The following is a 20,016-nucleotide window of genomic DNA, read 5'->3' on the forward strand; positions in this document are numbered from 1 at the left end:
TCATAGTATTTTATGTGGCTTCTCTACAAAGACCTTAGAGACTCTTGGCTTTGGTTTATAAGTCTGTCCGTGCATTATGAGCCCATCTGATCCAGATCAGTATTTCCTTGAGCAATGTCTGGCTCTTGGCCTTTCTGCCTCTTCTTGGCCCCCCACTCTGGATCAGCTTGGCTTTGGTGGTGTTTTCTTTCCCCCGGACATTATCCCCCCATCTCACCCAGGCCTATGGCCCCATTCCCACAGCACACCTCCCCATACATGCCACTTTGAGAGCTGGCACTTTTTTTTTAAGGAGGGAGAGCGCAGGGGGGAGGGGCAAAGGGAGAGGGAAAGAGTGGCTCCAGCAGACTCCACACTGAGCACAGAGCCTGACGGGGCTCTGAGATCACAACCGAAGCTGAAACCAAGAGTCAGACACCCAACCGACTGCACGACCCAGGTGCCCCTGGAGCTGGCACTTTTTTTTTTTTTAAGATTTTATTTATGTGACAGAGAGCCAGCCAGCGAGAGAGGGAACACAGCAGGGGAAGTGGGAGAGGAAGAAGTAGGCTCCCAGCGGAGGAGCCTGATGTGGGACTCAATGCCGGAACGCCGGGATCACGCCCTGAGCTGAAGGCAGATGCTTAACGACTGCGCTACCCAGATGCCCCAGGAGCTGGCACTTTTAAATCCATTTGTCTAGATAGCATTTAGGGTGGATGGTAACTGCTAAAGCTACACCACACAGCCCTGGATCACCCCAGGATTACCTTTTTCTAATCCTCACAAAAGACTAATTTGTATCAAGGTTTGTGTTAGGATCACAGGAAGCATTTTTAAGTCATCCTAATTTTTTTTTAAAAAATTTGAGAGAGCACAAGTTAGGGGGAGGGGCAGAGGGCCAGAAGCAGACTCCCTCGCCACCAGCCTCATCCCCAAGTGGGGAGCCCTACATGGGGCTTGATCTCAAGACCTGAGATCATGACCTGAGCCGAAACCAAGAGTCGGATTCTTAAGTGAATGAGCCACCCAGGCTCCCCATAAGTCATCCTAATTTAATTCTCACTACTTGTAAGGCAGGACAATATCTTCCCAATTTTATAGCTGAGTATATTGAAGTCCAACATTTTGTCCAAAAACAAAACGAAAAAACCCCAAAAAACAAAAACATTTTGTCCAGGTTTCTGTGATGGAAGAGCTGAGATTTTGAACTCAAGTTGCCTGAATCCAGATCCTATCCTGTTATCTCACTGTATCATGCTGCTTCCAGAACTTTTGCTCCTCTCTCTCCTTTATCCACCACCTTACTCCACCATTACTTTGGGGAAGAGAACGTATTTCCCACATACCCACCAGAAATTGCAGCTGCCAAGGGACTAGGCCACAAAGAGATGGGCAGACACCACTGCTCTACCAAGTTCTTCATGAAACATAAAGACAATGTGTAGAAATGCAGACAATCCCGCCAGCATCCCATAGTCAGATATCTGGTAGTCACTGATATCATCCACATTATTAGTTAAGACAGAGCTCTGTCCTTGGCTTGGGGTGAGGCACACAGGACAAAGGAGGAGAGAAGGAAACAGCCTAGGTCTAAGCATATGCAAGAACAGAATGAAAAAGAGCCATGGATGTGTATCCATACAAGGGCAGCCTCCACTCTTATAAAAGTATGATCCGCAAAGCTTTCTTAAAGATTTCTAAGATGGGGGGCACCTGGCTGGCTCAGCTGGTAGACCATGTTATTCTTGATCTCAGGGTTATAAATTCAAGCCCCACATTGGGTGCAGAGATTACTTAAAATCTTTAAAAAAAAAAAAGTTTCCTAAGGTGTTCTGCATTCATTCATTCTTGAATGCCTGCCAGTTCCCTGGGCCAGGCTAGATACTGAGAAAAGAGATAAATAAAACATATCCCCTGCCCTCAAGGAAGACACAGTCTAAGGAGATACTAAACCAACTGGAGATTTTGTGTAGCTTGTTAAAAATTGCTGGGGCCCATCCCAGAGATTTTTATTCAGTAGCTCTGGGGTGAGGCCCCCAAATTTGCAATCCTAACAAGCTTCCAGGTTATGCTTATGCTGATGCAGCTGGTCTGGGGACCACACTTCGAGAACCACTGATCCAAACCAAATATGTACTTTTAAAAAAAAAAATTTTTATTTATTTATCTGAGAAAGAGTGAGTGCTCAAACATGGGTGGGGGGGCGGCAGAGGGAGAGGGAGAAAGAAACGCAAGCAGACTCCGTGCTGATGCAGGGTTCGATCTCACGACCCCAACATTATGACTGGACGCCCAACTGAGCCACCCAGGCGCCCCCAAACCAAATATGTTCTATAATAAAGATGAATATGGATTGGATTGCTGTGGGAGCACAGATTGATTCCATCCAGGAGAACTCTGGAGTGGATTTGGATAGGATTTTTGCCTGGCTACAGTGGAGGAGAATAAAGACACATGGAACCACCTGAGTAAAGGGTGTGGAGAAGTGAGGAATTTAGGCTGCAGGAAAGGAGAGGTGAGTTCAAACTTTGGTGTAGAGAGCCCATGAAGAATTTCAAGCACATAAATGGTGGATTTAAGAGTTGTGTTGAGGGAAGCTTCCCAAAATAAGCTCTATAGATCATAGGGTTCCACTCTAGGCTGGAATTTTTATCTCCCAGGTTGGAAATCCATCTTTCATAAACATAGCAAGCAATTCTGACCCACATAAAAGTTTGAGGAGGAGAAGAAAAAGATCTGGGGCTGGATCCGGTGAGGCGGCAGGTGGAAAAAGACACAAAAGATTTAAAAGACAAGGAAAAATTCAGAAAATTTAGTACTAATTTGATTTGGAGAGTGTGAGAAGAGTCCAAGGCAATTACGAGATTTCAGGATCTGGTTTCTATTTTCCAAGAGAGACACAGCAAAAGAGGCAGCAGCAGATAAGGAGGAGGCTGGGAGCAGACTATGAAGGTGGAAATGGGCAGGTTGGTGTGGCGTAGTGGGAAGAGCACTGGGTTGGGAATGAGAAATTACTCTTTGTCACCATCTCTGTGACTTTGCTGCTCTAGAATTGTCCTCTCAGAGGCCAGAGTAGATGATCTCCAAGGTCTCTTCCAACTCTAAAATGTCATATTCCAAATTAAAAGAAAAGATTTTAATTGAATATAGAAATATAAGTACATAATTACTGTGATAAACCACTGGAATAGGGTCGTGAGGGCTGCAGGGAAAACTGGTCCCTGGAGAGCCTTAAGAAGTGAATTGATGAAACCATGATTGTTCCCACATCTTGCCTAAGACCAATCCTGTAGATGCTTCAATGTTCAGATAAGCAAAAACTGTAAGATGGTTTCCCTTTCTCTGGAACTCAGAAGACAACTAAAGAACCATCAAAAAACACTCTTCCAGGGATGGTGACTCTTGATCTCAAGGTCCTGAGTTCAAGCCCCACCTTGGGCATGGAGCCTACTTTAAAAAATAATAATAAAATAAAATAAAATAAAAACACTCTTCCAGTAAGTGATGGGAAATAATTCAGCTTGGGAGAACCAACTAGACCTGGGTTCAAATCTAGATTTGAATCTCATCTATGCTACTGCTCAGGGTCAACCTCGGATTGGTAACTTATCCTCTTTTATCTCAATTTCCCCATGTCTAAATGGGAGGAAGAGACCCAAGATGCAGTTGTGAGAATTAAATAGGCTGTGGACTTACCTAAAAAGCCTAGCACAGAGTAGGTGCTCAGTGATTATCACCATCGTTGTCCTTCACCTCCCTCACTGCTTATTCTAGCCGGTAATTTCTGTGACATCACTAGACTCCAAATATTGGGAATAGGCACCCTTGCCTGATTGATCTTCGTCTCTCCCTCCTTACGTCTAAGAGTGCACACTAACGGAAGTCCTCTTTTGCGGACTCTTGCAAGGCGTAAATATCAATTTAAAACTGTGTCCCCTCCTAGCGCCCGAGGAAGGAACTACAACCAAGAGTACGGCAGAGCAGCGGAGTCAAAAATCTGCGCGCTTTCGAGCCTTCCTTTTTCTTCCAAACTCCGCGAAATAAGGGACTCCTTTGCTCTTGCCCACTACCGAAGCTACTAATAAAGTTTGATTTGAATAAACGAGCGCCCAGGGTCCGCTCTTCCCGGTAAAGCTCCTCCCGCCCACAACGGATTTCGAGAAGCGGGGCGGGCTTGAGGGGCGTGGCCGGAAGTGAGATCAACGCTCCCCGGGGTGAAAGGTTAGCGGAAGTGTCTTTTCTTCCTTTCTGCTGTAGGCTCGAGTGCTGGTGTCGGTGAGTAGAGGTTTGGGTAGGATGTTCCAATCCGCCGCCATCCGCGGCCTGGGGTGGAGTTGCCGGGCGGCGCCGGGCGCTTTCCACTGCTCGGTTTCTGGCGGCTTCGTGGCGGTCTTGTCCTACGAGCAGGGCCCGCGGGCGGCCTGGGCCGAGATGGCAGAGAGCGCAGCCTCAGTTTCCGGGCCCCCAGCCTCGGCTTGCGCGTTTCTGATGGGCCCCTTCTCCTTCTTCTGCAGAGATGGGCAAGTTTATGAAACCAGGGAAGGTGGTGCTGGTCCTGGCCGGACGCTACTCCGGACGCAAAGCGGTCATCGTGAAGGTAACGAGCCTCTCGAGCCTCTGCGGCGCGCTTGCTTCCCGGGAATTGGGCCGGTTTCGGAGGGCCTGCAAGCTTGGAATTCAGGAGCTAGCTTGGGGGGGCTATTCGTCCCTGAGCATTGCGGGTGGGGTGAATGCGTGAGCGCTTTTGAGAGAGGACGGTGCAAAAGGCAAAGCAAATGTGAGTGGAGCTGGGCGCCTAACACACAAGGCGTCCTCTATCAAGGAGGTTTTAAAAAATAATAGTGGCCAACGTGTATCGAGCGCTCCCTTGGTGTCTGGCATCGCCTTACCGGTGTTGCCATTTCCAGTCCTTGAAGTCACCGTAGGGGATTCCTTTCTATTGCTAACATGTAGAGACCCTAAGTAATTCAACTGAGATAAAAATGTTAAGTGCTGCGTCTGGAAGTCTGAGGAGAGAAGAGACGAGAAATTGTTTCTAGTCCGGATAGTCACTTAGCATATTCTACCCCTCACTGTTGGCCTTCTGCCTACATTTTGTAGCCTCTGGTGAGAGCTCCCTAAACTCTGGCCACACACACCTACTTCTGGCAGCCTTTGTTCCCTTTCCCCTCTAACCTGAGACTGGTTTTTGGAGCCAGACTGCCAGTTTTGGAGTCCTGCCTCGATCCCCCACCAACAGTGCAACTGGGGAAGTTAAGAGATGCAAAGTCCTAAGCACCAGTGCTTGATACAAAGCAAGCACTCCGTAAATGTTAATATTGTTCCTTTTAAATCTCTTACCTCCCAGGAGCCTTCCCGGGTTCTTGTGGGAATGAATACGACCCTTACCTATTACTGTTTGTGCGGTGTAGCACAGTGCTCAAGACTGCGTTGTGCGGTTTTTCCCGGCGTGGGTCTCAGACCTGGGAGCCGGGGTGTTCCTTTTATACATGCCCTACGTCTAGCACAGGGCCTAAGTAGGCCCTCAGTCAGTGACATTTGATTTTTGCTTGTTCAGAACATTGATGATGGCACTTCAGACCGTCCCTACAGCCATGCTCTGGTGGCTGGAATTGACCGCTATCCCCGCAAAGTGACTGCCGCCATGGGCAAGAAGAAAATCGCCAAGAGGTCAAAGATCAAGTCTTTTGTGAAAGTTTATAACTACAATCATCTCATGCCCACAAGGTGAGCATTTTAAAAATGTGAATGAGGGGTGCCTCGGTGGTTCAATGTGAATGAGGGGTGCCTCGGTGGTTCAGTCAGTTAAGAGTCAGCCTTCCGCTCAGGTCATGATCCCAGGGTCCTGGGATCCAGTCCTCATCGGGCTCCCTGCTCAGCAGGGAGTCTGCTTCTCTTTCTCACTCTCTGTGTGCTCGCTTGCTCCCTCCCTCCCTTTCTGTTTCTCTCAAATAAAATCTTCAAAGGGGGGGGTGGGAATGAAGGGACTTTCTTTTTGCCCCTCTCTGCCCTGCTGAATAAGGAGACAACCTTGCAACCATTCTAGTGTGGGGAAGAGACATCATTTTCATGTGTCACTTACGAAGTGGTGGTGGTTTCCAGTGTTGCTTCTTTAGTCCAATGTGGAGCTGTGTTGTACCATTTTCTGTGATGACTCCCTGACTTGGCCAAGCAGGATGGAAAATCTCTTCCAAGCTTGCACTTTATCTGTCTCCTCACCTGAAAATTCTTTTTAAGTGTTGGGTAAAGATCGTTTCATTTGTTTACATTCAGTGTAAACACAGGCACAGGATCTGGCCTGCCTCTCTGCCACTCTTCCACTTGCCAGGATACTTATTGAAGGCTTCCCAAAATGGTTGGTAGGTAAAGGCAGCAAGCCTCTGTCCACCAACTATTTCCACTGGGCTGCCAAGCCCTTTAGTCCCTGGCCTTCCACAGTATCGTGCGGCATACACACTGTCTTGGTGCATAAGTTATACGGAAATACGATGGTTGAGAGCCCTGAATAATGAATGGCAGAACCCAGCAGTGTGTGCCTTACGGTTTGCCGCCAGGGGCTGCATGTTTCCTCTTAAGCTGTCTTAAAAGGGCAGAGCTGTTACTTAGGTGCTGGGAAGCAGTGAGACCTCAGCAGCTAGCTGTCCAGCCTTTGTACTGTCAGCAGTGAGGCTGCCCCTGCCCAGGCACAACTTGAACAACACTAAATAAAATGACTCCAGATAGAAAGCTGGCCAACCGCCATGATCATAGTGAAGGAGATCTAATAAAGTGACAGTCCTTAGCTAGAAAAATAGTCACTGTGGAAAGTTGAGAATGAAATGTGAAGTATTTCAATGGTTTGAGTCCATGTAAAGGAGTCCTTTTAAATTGGGAATTTCTGAAGAATATTCTCGGGTCTTTGGCACAGCTTCTATGGATTGCTCCTATGGAGACAGACCCTGACACCCCAGGAGTCCTTGGGCTGTGTGAAGGGCCCTGGCAGCGTGTGGGCTGCCCTTACCTCCCCACCATTATCCCCAGGTACTCTGTGGATATCCCCTTGGATAAAACTGTCGTCAACAAGGATGTCTTCAGAGACCCTGCTCTTAAACGCAAGGCCCGACGAGAGGCCAAGGTCAAGTTCGAAGAGAGGTAAATAGACTTTTGGTGGTGGATATTGGAGTATGGTGGCCCTGTCTTCCATGAGGGGAATTTGGTTTCACTGTTTTTCTCAATGGTGTCCTTTTTTTCCCCTCTAGGTACAAGACCGGCAAGAACAAGTGGTTCTTCCAGAAGCTGCGGTTTTAGATGTTTTGTTTTCAGTCATTAAAAATACCAAAAACAAAAAAAAAATCCCTGTCTGCCTGTGGCATGTATTCTTAGACTGGGAAGGAAGAACTTCCTATGATGAGACATTGGGTGGTGGGTGAGAGGCTGCGGGAAGATGTAGAAAGTAATGCCTTTGTGAGACTTCGACGACTTCTGTCCTCAACCTGGTCATCCTTTTCATCATTTGGACACCCTCGGTGGGCAAGGTGTGAGCTACTGAACTGTTTGCCCAAAAAGGAGTACTGACAGGTGCAGAGCAGAACCTGGGCCGCTCTACTCCCCCTGCCCTCCCCCCCCGTTGCGGACACCCACAGGCCCCGCTTAGTGGATAGAGAGCCACCAGTCTGAGGATCTCAAACCAACCACAAAGTGCCGTGGTCCCACTTCGAGATTTAGTAGGTCAGAATATCTGGAAAGTTACCTACTGATACTGGTGCTTCTCTGATGACGCCCACCCTGGAGAGCTGCTCTAGATGGTGGGGTGGACTAAGGAAGGCCTGCCCCAGGAGAACCATTCCTAGTGAGATCAGGAGAGGTCCCCAAACAGCCTGGCTAGCAGAGACCAGCAAGAAACAGTGTGATTCAAGGGTCTTGGGCACGGTTGTGTCAGCCCTGTTGCCGGAAGGGTATTTGGCCCTTTGATCTGACATTTTACCTTTCACTGGATACCTGTGCCCCTGCTGTGCTGGTAAAACGGCTTTCCAGCTGAGCCGGTCGTTCTAAGTCCCTCTAGGGAAGTAGGAGTCAAACAGGTGTATTCACCAAACACTGTGCTTGGCACACGTCCACCTGGGATCTGCGGAAAGGGCTGGATCTGTAAATGACTCAAAAAATCCTGGACTGGGTATTAGGAAAACAAATCTGTTGTGCACTGTATCCTATGTGTTTTTGTTTAATTCCTCACCCTTAAGTATTGGGCATCTCTCGAGACAGACTAAGTAGCTTGCCTACTCAGTCACAAATGGAAGCAAATTCAAACCCTCTGACTAGAAACTTAAAATTTCCACTCTACCTCAAGGCCCAAGTTCAAATACTGTTCCAACCTGGTTTGGTTACAGCTTGACTTACAGCAGCATGACCTCAAGCAAGCTTTCTACAATTCCCTGCTCCCGAAGTTGAGAATCTCACCCGTAAAATGTCAAAAACAACCAACTTCGTGGGGTGGTTGGGAAGATCGAGTTAACTCCTGTGAAGCGGATGCAGTGCTGGGCACAGAAGAGCTGCCCCCCCCCCCCAAGACGGCAGGCTGTTAGTGCGGCTTTGTGAACTTGCTGAGGCTTAACCGTCCCGCTTGCATTTCTCAATCTTCATTAGTCTGCGTGTGCCCGGCATCTTTCTAGGTTCCCGGGAAATATCTTCACAGCAGACAAGATTCTACCAACAGGCTTGTACTGGGATTAATAGCCTAATGAGTGGTTGACTGGGGTCCACATTCTGTTTGCTGTTGTTTGTGGGTGGTTTCCCCTCAGGCCTCAAGTTGGCGAAGTCAGCTTCCAGGCCCAGAAGGTCTCCTCCCAGGGGCGGGGAAGCCAGCTGGGGGCGTGTAAACCTCACCGGCAGGGGTTTGGCTGAAATGAAAGTGGAAGCAAATTCCGCAGGCAGAACCATCCGAAGCATATCTCAGGCCCGGCTTGGAGGGGACGAAGACACCTCCGAAGGTCCAAGCAAGAGTTTAGTCACAAGGGATACGGCCACTTCGTGCCCAGCTCCGAAGCCTCAGCTCTGGTCAGCCGGACCCCAGGCCCGTGTCAGTGATGGGTGATGCTGTAAGTGAGGAGGGGTGGGGGGTGGGGGGAGAAGCAGAGGAGCATTCTCTCGGCGGGGAGTCCGCAGGCGTCTCAGGGGCCGGTGGCCAAGCCTCTCCGCCCGGCTCTTAGACCTGCTAAATGTCTGCGGAGAGACGGCTGGGATTACCGCTCCCCCAGCGCACTGCCTCAGAGACAGTTCTATAACCTGCACCTCGGAAGCCCCTGGATTCCTCGTATGAATGGGATTTTCTGAGAGAATTCACAGTTCTCATTAGATACTTAAAGGGTTCTGTGACCAAAAGCTAAGACTCATTCACACCCTTATCTCCTGGGATCTTACCCAACAAACTTCCCCTCATATTTTATCCTAGAGTAGAAATAGATAGTTGCTTGCCTTACAGTTCATTTCAGCGGAACCCTGGGCCCTCTTCCGGGTCACAGGAAGACGTGTTCCTCTTCCAAGAGCTCGCCTAACCCCTGCGTGCTGTAGTCTTCCCCTGCCTGACCTGTGAATGCCCCAACTCCTGCCAGACTAAGACTGGTCCCCCGTCCAGCCTGTTCGCCCTTGATCCCTAGACAAGCCTGCACTGTGTCTGCATGCAGTTGGCCCTCCATGAACAGCTGTGGAATGAATGAGTCTCCTCCCCTCTCCAGCTTCTTCAGCCTTTCCCTCCCTGCTACTCCCCCACCTGTTACAAACACACAGATGTCTTGCTGGGGAAATTTTCATTTGTCCTCCAAATGTAATAAGATCACAGGCTCAGGGAGCCTGGCTGGCTCAGTTGGTGGAATGGGGCAACTCCTGATCTCGGGGTTGTGAGTTCAAGCCCTACGTTGGGTGTAGAGATTACTTAAAAAAAAAAAAAATAGGGATACCTGAGTGGCTCAGTTGGTTAAGCATCTGCCTTCAGCTCAGGTCATGATCCCAGGGTCCTGGGGTGGAGCCCCATGTCGGCCTCCCTGCTCAGCAGGGAGCCTGCTTCTCCCTCTGCCTGCCACTCTCCCTGCTTGTGCTCTCTCCCTCTCTCTGACAAATAAATACATAAAATCTTAAAAAAAAAAAAAAGAAAGAAAGAAAGAAAGAAAATAACATTTTGGTGTCTGTCTTCCCAGAGTGTTTTTTATGCCTTTTAATTTTTTAAAATATTTTGTATTTTTTAAAGTAATCTGGGGCACCTGGGTGGCACAGCGGTTAAGCGTCTGCCTTCGGCTCAGGGCGTGATTCCGGCGTTATGGGATCGAGCCCCCACATCAGGCTCTTCCGCTATGAGCCTGCTTCTTCCTCTCCCACTCCCCCTGCTTGTGTTCTCTTTCTCGCTGGCTGTCTCTATCTCTGCCGAATAAATAAATAAAATCTTTAAAAAAAATAAATAAATAAAGTAATCTGTACACCCAATGTGGGGCTCGAACTCATGACCCTGACAAGACTTTTCACGCTCTTCCTAGAGTGAGCCAGTCAGGCACCCCCCGCATTTTTGTATGTTAATAAAGATCCTTATGAAATAAAACTTTTTAAATCAGGGGCCCCTGGGTGGCACAGTGGTTAAGCGTCTGCCTTCGGCTCAGGGCGTGATCCCAGCGTTATGGGATCGAGCCCCACATCAGGCTCCTCCGCTATGAGCCTGCTTCTTCCTCTCCCATTCCCCCTGCTTGTGTTCCCTCTCTCGCTGGCTGTCTCTATCTCTGTCGAATAAATAAATAAATAAATAAAATTAAAAAAAAAAAAAAAACTTTTTAAATCAACAGAATAGGGATCATACTTTCTATACAGTTTTATATCTTGCATTTTTGGCTTATTGTGAACATTTCTTCATATTGTTAAATGTTCTATGTCTTTTAATTGCTACATGATATATTTATTTAGCTATTCCTCTGTTGTTGGATATGGAGATTTCTTTTTGTCAGTTTTGTTGTTTTGTTTTTGTTTGTTTTTTTAAAGATTTTATTTATTTGTCAGAGAGAGAGAGCACAAGCCGGGGGAGCAGCAGGCAGAGGGAGAAGTAGGCTCCCTGCTGAGCAAGGAGCCCAATGTAGGACTCCATCCCAGGACCCTGGGATCATGACCTGAGCTGAAGGCAGATGCTTAACTGACTGAGCCACCCAGGCATCCCTATCTTGCCGTTTTTAGAAAAAGATTTAATTTATTTGAGAGAGAGAGCTCAAGCATGAGCAGGGTGAGGGACGGAGGGGGAAAGAATTTCAAGCAAACTCCTCACTGAGCGTGGAGCCCAATGTGGGGCTCGATTTCACCACCCTGAGATCATGACCTGAGCCAAAACCAAGAGTCAGTCACTCAACTGACTGAGCCACCCAGGCCTCCCTGTTTTGTTTTGTTTTTAATGTAAGCTCTACACCCAGTGTGGGGCTTGAACTCAGACCCTGAGATCAAGAGTCACGTGCTGCATGCTCTACTGGCCAAGCCACCTAGGCACCCCTCTTTTTGTCTGTTTTAAATAAAGCCACAATAATAATCGTTGTACATAACTTCTGGCTATTTCCTTATAAGTAGGACTGGTTTTTTGTTGCTCAGTCTCAGTGGTCATTCTTTTTTTTTTTTTTTAATTTTATTTATTTATTTGACAGAGACAGCCAGTGAGAGAGGGAACACAGCAGGGGGAGTGGGAGAGGAAGAAGCAGGCTCCCAGCAGAGGAGCCCAATGCGGGGCTCAATCCCACAGTGCCGGGATCACGCCCTGAGCTGAAGGCAGACACTCGACGACTGAGCCACCCAGGTGCCCCTCAGAGGTCATTCTGAATTCGTTCATCATCTTAGTTGGCCTGTTAGCAGATTTAGCAACGCTGCGGGCTCCTCTTCCGTGAGACCTTTCTTCACGCTCCCGTTCTCCCTCCAGGTTCACTGACCCCTCCTCTTCATTCTCCTTGGCTGGTGCTTCTTTGTTCCCCTGACCTCTTAGTGGTGGGCGCCCCAGAAATCAGCCCTTGGACCTCTCTATGTCTGTACCTCCCTCCCTGTTGCTCTCATGGAGTTGTGAGGCTCTCTGATCTTACTTAGTTTTGTGACTCTGTCTCCCCTGCATGAATAATCCCCAAACATTTCCTTCCAGCCCGGACATCATCCCTGAATACTAGATCCCTAGAGACAACTGCTACCCTCCGTCTCTACCGACATGTCACATAGGCACTTCATACCCGGTATGTTCAAAATAAGCCCTTTGTTTTCTGCCCGCGATCTCTTCCACCCACGGCCTTCCCCATCTCAGAAAATGGCTCTCATTCCCTCCAGTTGCTCAAGCCAAAAAGCTTGGAGTCATCTCAGGCTCCTCTCTTTCTTCCACACTCTATTTCCAATCCATCCGTGACTTCAACCAATCTAGACTCCACTGCCGCTCACCACCTCCATTACTCCCACCTGGTCCAAGCCACCAGCGTGGCTCTCCTGGACGCTGTAATGGCTCCACAGTAGCCTCCCCGCTTGTGCCCTTTCCCCACACTAGTCTAGTCACACAACAGCCAAGTCAACCTGTTAACTTTTAAGCCTGTCTGTGGCTTCCCACCCCACATTGTGTAAAAGGCCCTGCATGGTCCGACCCTGTTTCCTCTGTGACTTCATCTCCAGCCACCGTCCCCTCAATTCCTCTGCTCCTACTCATTGGCTTCCTTGCTATCCCTCAGATCCGCCCGACAAACTCCCATCTCAGGGCCTTTGCACTTGCTGTTCCTCTGCATAGAACTCTCCCCCCCATGTACACGTGGCTTGCTCCTGCATGTCCTTCAAGTAAGTGATCCAGTGTCATCTCAGCAAGGCTTGCTCTGATCACCCATTTCAGATGTGCTACAACATTCTCTGTCCTCCCCCTGCTTGGTTTGTGTCCACAACACTTACCACTAGCACACTGTAGAATTTATTTATCTGTTTATTGTCTGGCTCATCCTCTAGAATATAAACTCCACAAGGAAGTTGTGTCTGTTTTGTTCACCGCTATGTTTCCAGAGTCTAGAGCAGTGCCTGGCACCCGGTAGAAGCTCAATAGCTAGTTGTTGAAGGAGTTAATGAGAAAGCAAATGAGCGCGTGGGCTTCTGATAGCCTCCTTTCCTTGGAGCGCTGCTCCATCCCTCCTCCCCCCTGTGTCTCTGACAGTCCCCAGTCCTGGCCCTCCTTATCTTTGTCCAGGCCTTCTTTTTTTTTTTTTTTCCCTCTGCCATTCCTTTTGTCTCCCCTGACCCCTGACTAGGTATCCTCAAGGATTACATTTTTATTTATTTATTTTTTTTAATTAATTTTATTTTATTATATTATGTTAATCACCATACAGTACATCCCCTGATTCTGATGTAAAGTTTGATGCTTCATTAGTTGCGTATAACACCCAGTGCACCATGCAATACGTGCCCTCCTTACTACCCATCACCAGTCTATCCCATTCCCCCACCCCCTCCCCTCTGAAGTCTTCAGTTTGTTTCTCATAGTCCATAGTCTCTCATGTTTCATTCCCCCTTCTGATTACCCCCCTTTTCTTTATCCCTTTCTTCCCCTACCGATCATCCTAGTTCTTATGTTCCATAGATGAGAGAAATCATATGATAATTGTCTTTCTCTGCTTGACTTATTTCACTTAGCATTATCTCCTCCAGTGCCGTCCATGTTGCAGCAAATGTTGAGAATTCGTTCTTTCTGATAGCTGAGTAATATTCCATTGTATATATGGACCACAGCTTCTTAATCCAGTCATCTGTTGAAGGGCATCTCGGCTCCTTCCATGATTTGGCTATTGTGGACAATGCAGCTATGAACATTGGGGTGCATATGGCCCTTCTCTTTACTACGTCTGTATCTTTGGGGTAAACACCCAGTAGTGCAATGGCTGGGTCATAGGGTAGTTCAATTTTTAACTTTTTAAGGGACCTCCACACTGTTTTCCAGAGTGGCTGTACCAACTTGCATTCCCACCAACAATGTAGGAGGGATCCCCTTTCTCCACATCCTCTCCAACAATTGTTGTTTCTTGCCTTGTCTATCTTTGCCATTCTAACTGGCGTAAGGTGGTAAAGGATTACATTTTTAAGGCTCTGTCCCTGAAAGAGTTCTTCCTGCCGTTTGGCTTCTTCCATCACCACATGCCGTTCCAACCTAGAGTCCTCTGCACCAAATCCTGTCCTTGACCCTGTGTCGTCAGCGGCCGGGGGGTTGACTTACTTTGGCCCATTAATTAACCCCGACAAACTTCAGACTCCTCATCTCTAACATGAGGATTAATAGGGGAGCCTGGGTGGCTCAGCCAGTTAAGCGTCCGACTCTTGATTTTGGCCCAGGTCATGATCTCAGGGTCATGGAATCAAGTCCCACAATGGGCTCCATGCTCAGCACAGAGTCTGCCTGAGATTCTCTCTCTCTCTCTCCCTCTCCCCCTCCCCTCACACACTCGCCCTCTTTCTCTCTCAAATAAATAAATCTTAAAAAAAAAGAGAGAGAGATTTAATAAAATAGAAAGCATTCAACATAGCACGCATTATGTGCCAGGCACCATTGTTTCCAACAAAACTATATATAGGTGGAAATTGCTATTACGCCCATTTTACAAATGAGGAAACCAAGGCATAGAGTTCCATAACTTGCTCATTGTCTTGCAGTACTAAGAGGAGCTGGATGTAAGCCCCAGGAGTTTGACCCCAGAGTTTGTGCTTTTAACTGTTACACTGAACTGCCTCCCAATACCCCTATGATGAACATGGACAACATGAGATTTTTTTTTTTAAAGATTTTATTTATTTATTCGACAGAGATAGAGACAGCCAGCGAGAGAGGGAACACAAGCAGGGGGAGTGGGAGAGGAAGAAGCAGGCTCACAGCGGAGGAGCCTGACGTGGGGCTCGATCCCATAACGCCGGGATCACGCCCTGAGCCGAAGGCAGACGCTTAACCGCTCTGCCACCCAGGCGCCCCGACAACATGAGATTTTATCTCATGGGGCAGTTACATTGTAAAGTTGGCAAGTAAGGCAGAAGTAGGTAGGTAGTCAAAATTAACCTTAAATCATTACCTCAGCCCTAGAGTATCCAGCATTTGCAGTCCGTCAATGAGCTCCATGTAGAATGAATTGCAGTTCTTTTCCGCGGAGCAGCAGATGCTCCCTGGCTTGCGTTTAGGAGACAGTGTTACCATGTGTGTGAAGTGAATTCATGTAAGCGACGATGATCAGTCTGTGTGTCCTTCAGAGGGCCCTATAAGAGAGAAGTTTCGGTTGGGAGCTGGAGACGGGACAGTTCTGTGATTCTTAAATTGAGGTGGGGTCCAGCTGTGCCCAGCACCTAGCAAGCCCCCAGTAACCACCGGCTCACTTCCTTGCCTGTTGGGTCCCTGGCTTTATATCAAACTCTTGACACCCAGGTCTACACTCTTGGCATCATCTCTCCAGTTTGTCCCCCCTGCCTCCTTAATAGAAACATCCAGAGTCCTGGAGCTTTCCTCATGAAATGTGCCTACCCGCACATGCCCACTGCCAGAGGCCCAGCTCAGCTCCTGCCACGTCAGTGGGAATTAGAACCTCAGAGTCTCCCTCCTTTATTAATGGGATGAACCCCGCTGCTTGGGTTCATCCTGCCATGGCTGCCAAACTGCTCTCTTAAACACCGTGCCCACCCCCTCACCCCCCCCTCAGAAATCTTCACTAGCTCCCCGTCTCCTATTGGTATCAGATCTGAACTCCCCTGCTTGAATGGTCCTTTTGAAAACTCTATATTGGGGCACCCGGGTGTCTCAGTTGGTTGAGCGACCGACTCTTGGTTTTGGCTCATGTCATGATCTCAGGGTCGTGAGATTAAGCCCCACGTTGGGCTCCACGCTCAGTGCAGAGTCTGCTTGAGATTCTTTCCCCCTCCTCCTCCTTTCCTCTCCATCCCTCCCACCACTCATGCTCTCTCTCTCTCTCTCTCTGTCAAATAAATAAAATAAAATCTTTTTTTTTTTAATTGGGAAGATAGGGATGCCTGGGTGGCTTAGTCAGTTAAGTGTCTGCCTTCGACTCAGGTCATGATCCCAGGATCCTGTGATCAAGTCCCACATCGGGCTCCCAGCTCAGCGGGGAGTCTGCTTCCCCCTCTGTCTGCCACTCCCCCTGATTGTGCATTCTCTCTGTCTCTCTGACAAATAAATAAATGAAGTCTTTAAAAAAAAAAAAAAAAAGGAAGATATAGGATACCGGAACCACATTCCCATGTGAGAAAATCTTGGCTGGAGCTGAGAAGAGGCTGCCACTTTAGTGGGGACATGCTCTCTCCAGTTCATGAGTCCCTAGCACTCCCTATCATCTACACTGACTCCTTGGACTCATTGATGTCATCTAACTGGCCCTTAAAGACACCTTATTTGTAGAAAGATAAAGAACTGAGTACCTTTCTTACTACTCATAAACCAGCATTATTTGGTCAAGGCCTAGCTTTCCTCTGCTTCAAAACAGAGCGAACTCACACCAAATGTCTTCAGTGCCCTCTGTAATATGCTCCCATTCTGTCATTCATTCACTGCATTCATTCATTCATTCATTCATTCAACACACATTGACTGAATGCCTGTTTTGTGCCAGGGACTCTGCTAAACACTGGGGGTACAGAGATGACTAGGACAGAGTCCCGCCTTCCCAAGTGAGCTCAGGCTTCTCTGAGCTGACCTTATTTATCAGGCTTCCCAACCACAGAGTGAACCCTGCCAGCTAACGTCTACCCCATCCCAGAAACAAAGGTGCATTTATTCGTATCCCTGGTGTCATTCCCTTGCCCATGTTGTCACTCTCTGTCTCTGGACCTCCTCCAAATCACACCCAGCCTGAAAGGCTGCTTAGTACAGTGGAAAGAGTGGCAGTCAAGGGAAAAGCTGGGAGATGTGGAGTAAACTGCTCCCCCACTCTGGGCTTGATTTCTTTTTTGGGGGGTGGGGGCTTGATTTCTTCACTGGAGAGCACAGATTAGCAGTCTGGAGTCAGACTGCATAGGGCTGAATTACTTTGGGCAAGTCACTTAACATCTCTGAGCTTTGGTTTCTTCATCTGTAAAATAAGGTAAAGAGGGAATTTATCTCATAGTGTGGTTTCAAGAATTGAGTGATACAGGGGCGCCTGGGTGGCACAGCGGTTAAGCGTCTGCCTTCGGCTCAGGGCGTGATCCCGGCGTTATGGGATCGAGCCCCACATCAGGCTCCTCCGCTATGAGCCTGCTTCTTCCTCTCCCACTCCCCCTGCTTGTGTTCCCTCTCTCGCTGGCTGTCTCTATCTCTGTCAAATAAATAAAATCTTAAAAAAAAAACAAAGAATCGAGTGATACAATCCATATAAAAAGCTTGGCACATGGGGCGCCTGGGTGGCGCAGTCGTTCAGCGTCTGCCTTTGGCTCAGGGCATGATCCCGGCGATCTGGGATCGAGCCCCACATCAGGCTCTTCTGCTGGGAGCCTGCTTCCTCCTCTCCCACTCCCCCTGCTTGTGTTCCCTCTCTCTCTGGCTGTCTCTCTGTCAAATAATTAAATAAAATCTTAAAAAAAAAAAAAAAAGCTTGGCACAGTGCCTGACATACAGTAAGTGCTTAATAAATGTTAGTTAATAGTATGACATTTTGCCACTCTAAGCCCCCACTTCTTCTGGAGGCCTCCCTACTGATGTTAAGCCCTACAGGACAATCCCTCCTCCATACTCCAGATGTCCTCCACAGTCCATCGTGTGAGGGTACACGGTCTTGGGTAGCATTTCCTACAGACCCAAGGGCTGGTCTCTTGTCCCTGTGTCTCCCTGTGTCGGTGCCCAGCACCCCGCAGCAGGAGCTCCGTGTTTGTTAAAAGCAAGGTCTCCTGCAAAGAACCAGCTGTGGCTGCTGCCAGGGCTCCTCAGGTGCCCCCCGGAGAGCGGCAAGGCCCCCAGGGATGAGGCCGGCCAAGTCCTGAGGAGAGCAGGCCAGGACCAGCCCAGGGCAGGGGAGCGGGGCAGGGCTGTTCTGGAGCTGAGTCCCAGCTCTGCTGTGGGCAGTCCCCAGTAGGGTCCCCTTGCCCTGGGCTCCTTCTCCGGGAAGGCAGGTGGATGTGTGCTCATTTCCCTGTGGCTCTAACAGGCCCTTGGTGCCCTTCGGGAGGAGCAGGCCAGACTGAAGAGCAGGCTTCAGGAGCTGCAGAAGCAGAGGGGGGCATTCGGGGACCCAGCCCGAGACCAGGTAGGCTGGGGGAGGGGTGTGGCCTGGGAGGAAGAACTAGAAGTTCGTTTTCTCTCCTTGCTGTGTGACCTGAGTATGTGGCTTGAACTCTCTGGACTTGTCCTCTCATCTGTAAAGTGGAGCTACTGAACTTGCAGGGTTATGTGAGGACAAGCTCAGATCTTGGGTCTAAAGTGCGAGTACAGGCTTGACCTGCGTTCATCTCGTTTATCCCGCTCTTCTTTCAATCAATCAATGTATTCATCCCTGGCATGGATCACATGGAACACATTCCTCCTGAGGGGCGGGAGTGGGGCGTCTCCCACCCTTGAAGGCTGCATCAGCCTCCCCTCCCCCACCTCCAGGTCCCATTCGGGGTACCTGCGATCCCCCTGGTGTTCCGAGGACACACTCAGCAGGGCCAGGAAGCGCCCAAGTGTCTGGTTTCCAAAGTGCGGATCTGCTACCCTCTGCCCGGAGGCTCTGCTCTGATCACCTTCGATGACCCCAACGGTGAGCTGTCCCAGAGGCCCCGGGGCGGGAGGCAGGGTGGCTTCCCAGCACTGACCCTGCGCCCCCGCCCCAGTGGCCGAGAGGGTGCTGCAGCGAAAGGAGCACGAGATCCGCATGGAGGAATGCCGGCTGCGGGTGCAGGTGCAGGCTCTGGAGCTGCCCGTGGTGACCGCCATCCAGGTGACAGAGCGGCGGGGTCCTGGGCCATGCAGGGGCTGCAGTTCTCTTGGGCCCCGGGCAATGGGGCTGGACCTCTCCTTCCTGTCCGCCCCTAGGTGTCCACTCAGGTAAGCAGGCAGAGCGTGCTGGTCAGCGGGTTTCCTGCCGGCCTCCAGCTGAGTGAGGAGGAGCTGCTGGACAAGCTGGAGATCTTCTTTGGCAAGACCAGGAATGGGGGTGGCGATGTGGAGACGCGGGAGCTCCTGCGCGGGGGTGTTGTGCTGGGCTTCGCTAAGGACGCAGGTGAGGGCCCTGCCCACAAGATTGGGCTGATGGAGGCCTCAGGCCTCAGACCCCAAGAGAGCAGAGCCCCTGATGCTAGAGGTCCACCCCTCTCTCCCCCCGCAGTGGCCCAGTACCTGTGCCAGGTTGGCAACTTCACAGTGCCACTGGGCAGCCAAAAGTTCCCTTTGAGAGTCTCTCCCTACCTCAGTGGGGCGATCCAGAAGGCTGAGGTGAGTGGGAAGATAGAGAATTGGGGGCTGGGCCAGGCGCCTGCCTGCCAGATACTTGCCCAAGAAAGGATCAGAGTCCCCAAACCCCACCCCCTCCCCATTGCCAGCATCTCTGGCCTCCTCGTTCTTCCCTTGCCCCCAGGCGCCCGGCCTGCCTCCAGTCCCTGACTCTCAGGAGCCTTTCCCCATCTTCTGGCTCCTTTTTCAGATCAAGGTCCGGCCGGTGCCCCAGTCAGTGCTGGTGCTCAACATTCCCGATGTCCTGGATGGCCCGGAGCTGCAGGACATCCTGGAGATCCACTTCCAGAAGCCCTCCCGTGGAGGCGGGGAGGTGGAGTCCCTGAGAGTCGTGCCCCCGGGACAGCGGGGCCTGGCAGTCTTCACCGCCACCTCGGGCTGACAGCCTGCCCTCCTCATCGCCCGCACCCCTCCGCCAAGCCTCTCGAACCAGGCTGGAGTTGGGTGCGCGGGGGCAGGAGATCGTGCAGGTCAACAGCAGCAGGGATTATGGCTTGTGAAACGCTGCCCAAGAACAATAAAAGTGGCGTGACCGTCTTCTCATTTCATTTCCTGAAAGGAAACTTGATTTGAGCATGGAAGAAGGAACCCTAACCTTCCACTCCCGGCGCTGGCCTTCGGGAGCCCACCTTCCCCTCCAACTC

General features: G+C 49.8%; 2 protein-coding genes across 4 annotated transcripts; both read left to right on the plus strand.

Annotated features, from left to right (window-relative positions):
* The first annotated feature begins 4,137 nt into the window (after nucleotides 1–4,137).
* On the plus strand, nucleotides 4,138–7,314 carry RPL27 (ribosomal protein L27). The gene is made up of 5 exons (XM_019792857.2): nucleotides 4,138–4,257; nucleotides 4,497–4,579; nucleotides 5,540–5,709; nucleotides 7,003–7,113; nucleotides 7,221–7,314. Exons 2-5 carry the CDS (start codon nucleotides 4,499–4,501, stop codon nucleotides 7,267–7,269), a joined length of 411 nt encoding a protein of 136 aa, XP_019648416.1. The 5' UTR covers nucleotides 4,138–4,257; nucleotides 4,497–4,498; the 3' UTR covers nucleotides 7,270–7,314.
* Nucleotides 7,315–8,595: 1,281 nt separating this feature from the next.
* On the plus strand, nucleotides 8,596–19,983 carry IFI35 (interferon induced protein 35). 3 transcript variants are annotated; one of them, XM_002930054.4, is made up of 7 exons: nucleotides 8,848–9,056; nucleotides 18,090–18,188; nucleotides 18,533–18,680; nucleotides 18,754–18,860; nucleotides 18,956–19,142; nucleotides 19,248–19,354; nucleotides 19,563–19,896. In XM_002930054.4, the coding sequence occupies exons 1-7, from the start codon at nucleotides 9,045–9,047 to the stop codon at nucleotides 19,752–19,754; spliced, it is 852 nt and encodes a 283-aa protein (XP_002930100.1). In that variant the 5' UTR covers nucleotides 8,848–9,044; the 3' UTR covers nucleotides 19,755–19,896. The 3 variants fall into 3 exon arrangements, with proteins under 3 accessions (XP_034496055.1, XP_019648414.1, XP_002930100.1); XM_019792855.2 differs by lacking the exon at nucleotides 19,248–19,354 and having other exon boundaries at nucleotides 8,828–9,056; nucleotides 19,563–19,983; XM_034640164.1 differs by lacking the exons at nucleotides 18,090–18,188; nucleotides 19,248–19,354 and having other exon boundaries at nucleotides 8,596–9,056; nucleotides 19,563–19,983.
* Nucleotides 19,984–20,016: the final 33 nt, after the last annotated feature.

Source organism: Ailuropoda melanoleuca, chromosome 13 (assembly GCF_002007445.2).
Source record: "Ailuropoda melanoleuca isolate Jingjing chromosome 13, ASM200744v2, whole genome shotgun sequence".
NCBI classification, from domain to species: domain Eukaryota; kingdom Metazoa; phylum Chordata; class Mammalia; order Carnivora; family Ursidae; genus Ailuropoda; species Ailuropoda melanoleuca.

Coding starts and splice junctions, on each gene's coding strand:
- RPL27 (XM_019792857.2), top strand. CDS start 4,499: ATGGGCAAGTTTATGAAACCAGGGAAGGTGGTGCTGGTCCTGGCCGGA. Junction 4,580..5,539: donor GCAAAGCGGTCATCGTGAAG/GTAACGAGCCTC, acceptor TTGCTTGTTCAG/AACATTGATGATGGCACTTC. Junction 7,114..7,220: donor AAGGTCAAGTTCGAAGAGAG/GTAAATAGACTT, acceptor TTTCCCCTCTAG/GTACAAGACCGGCAAGAACA.
- IFI35 (XM_019792855.2), top strand. Junction 18,681..18,753: donor CACCTTCGATGACCCCAACG/GTGAGCTGTCCC, acceptor CCCCCGCCCCAG/TGGCCGAGAGGGTGCTGCAG. Junction 18,861..18,955: donor CCGTGGTGACCGCCATCCAG/GTGACAGAGCGG, acceptor GTCCGCCCCTAG/GTGTCCACTCAGGTAAGCAG.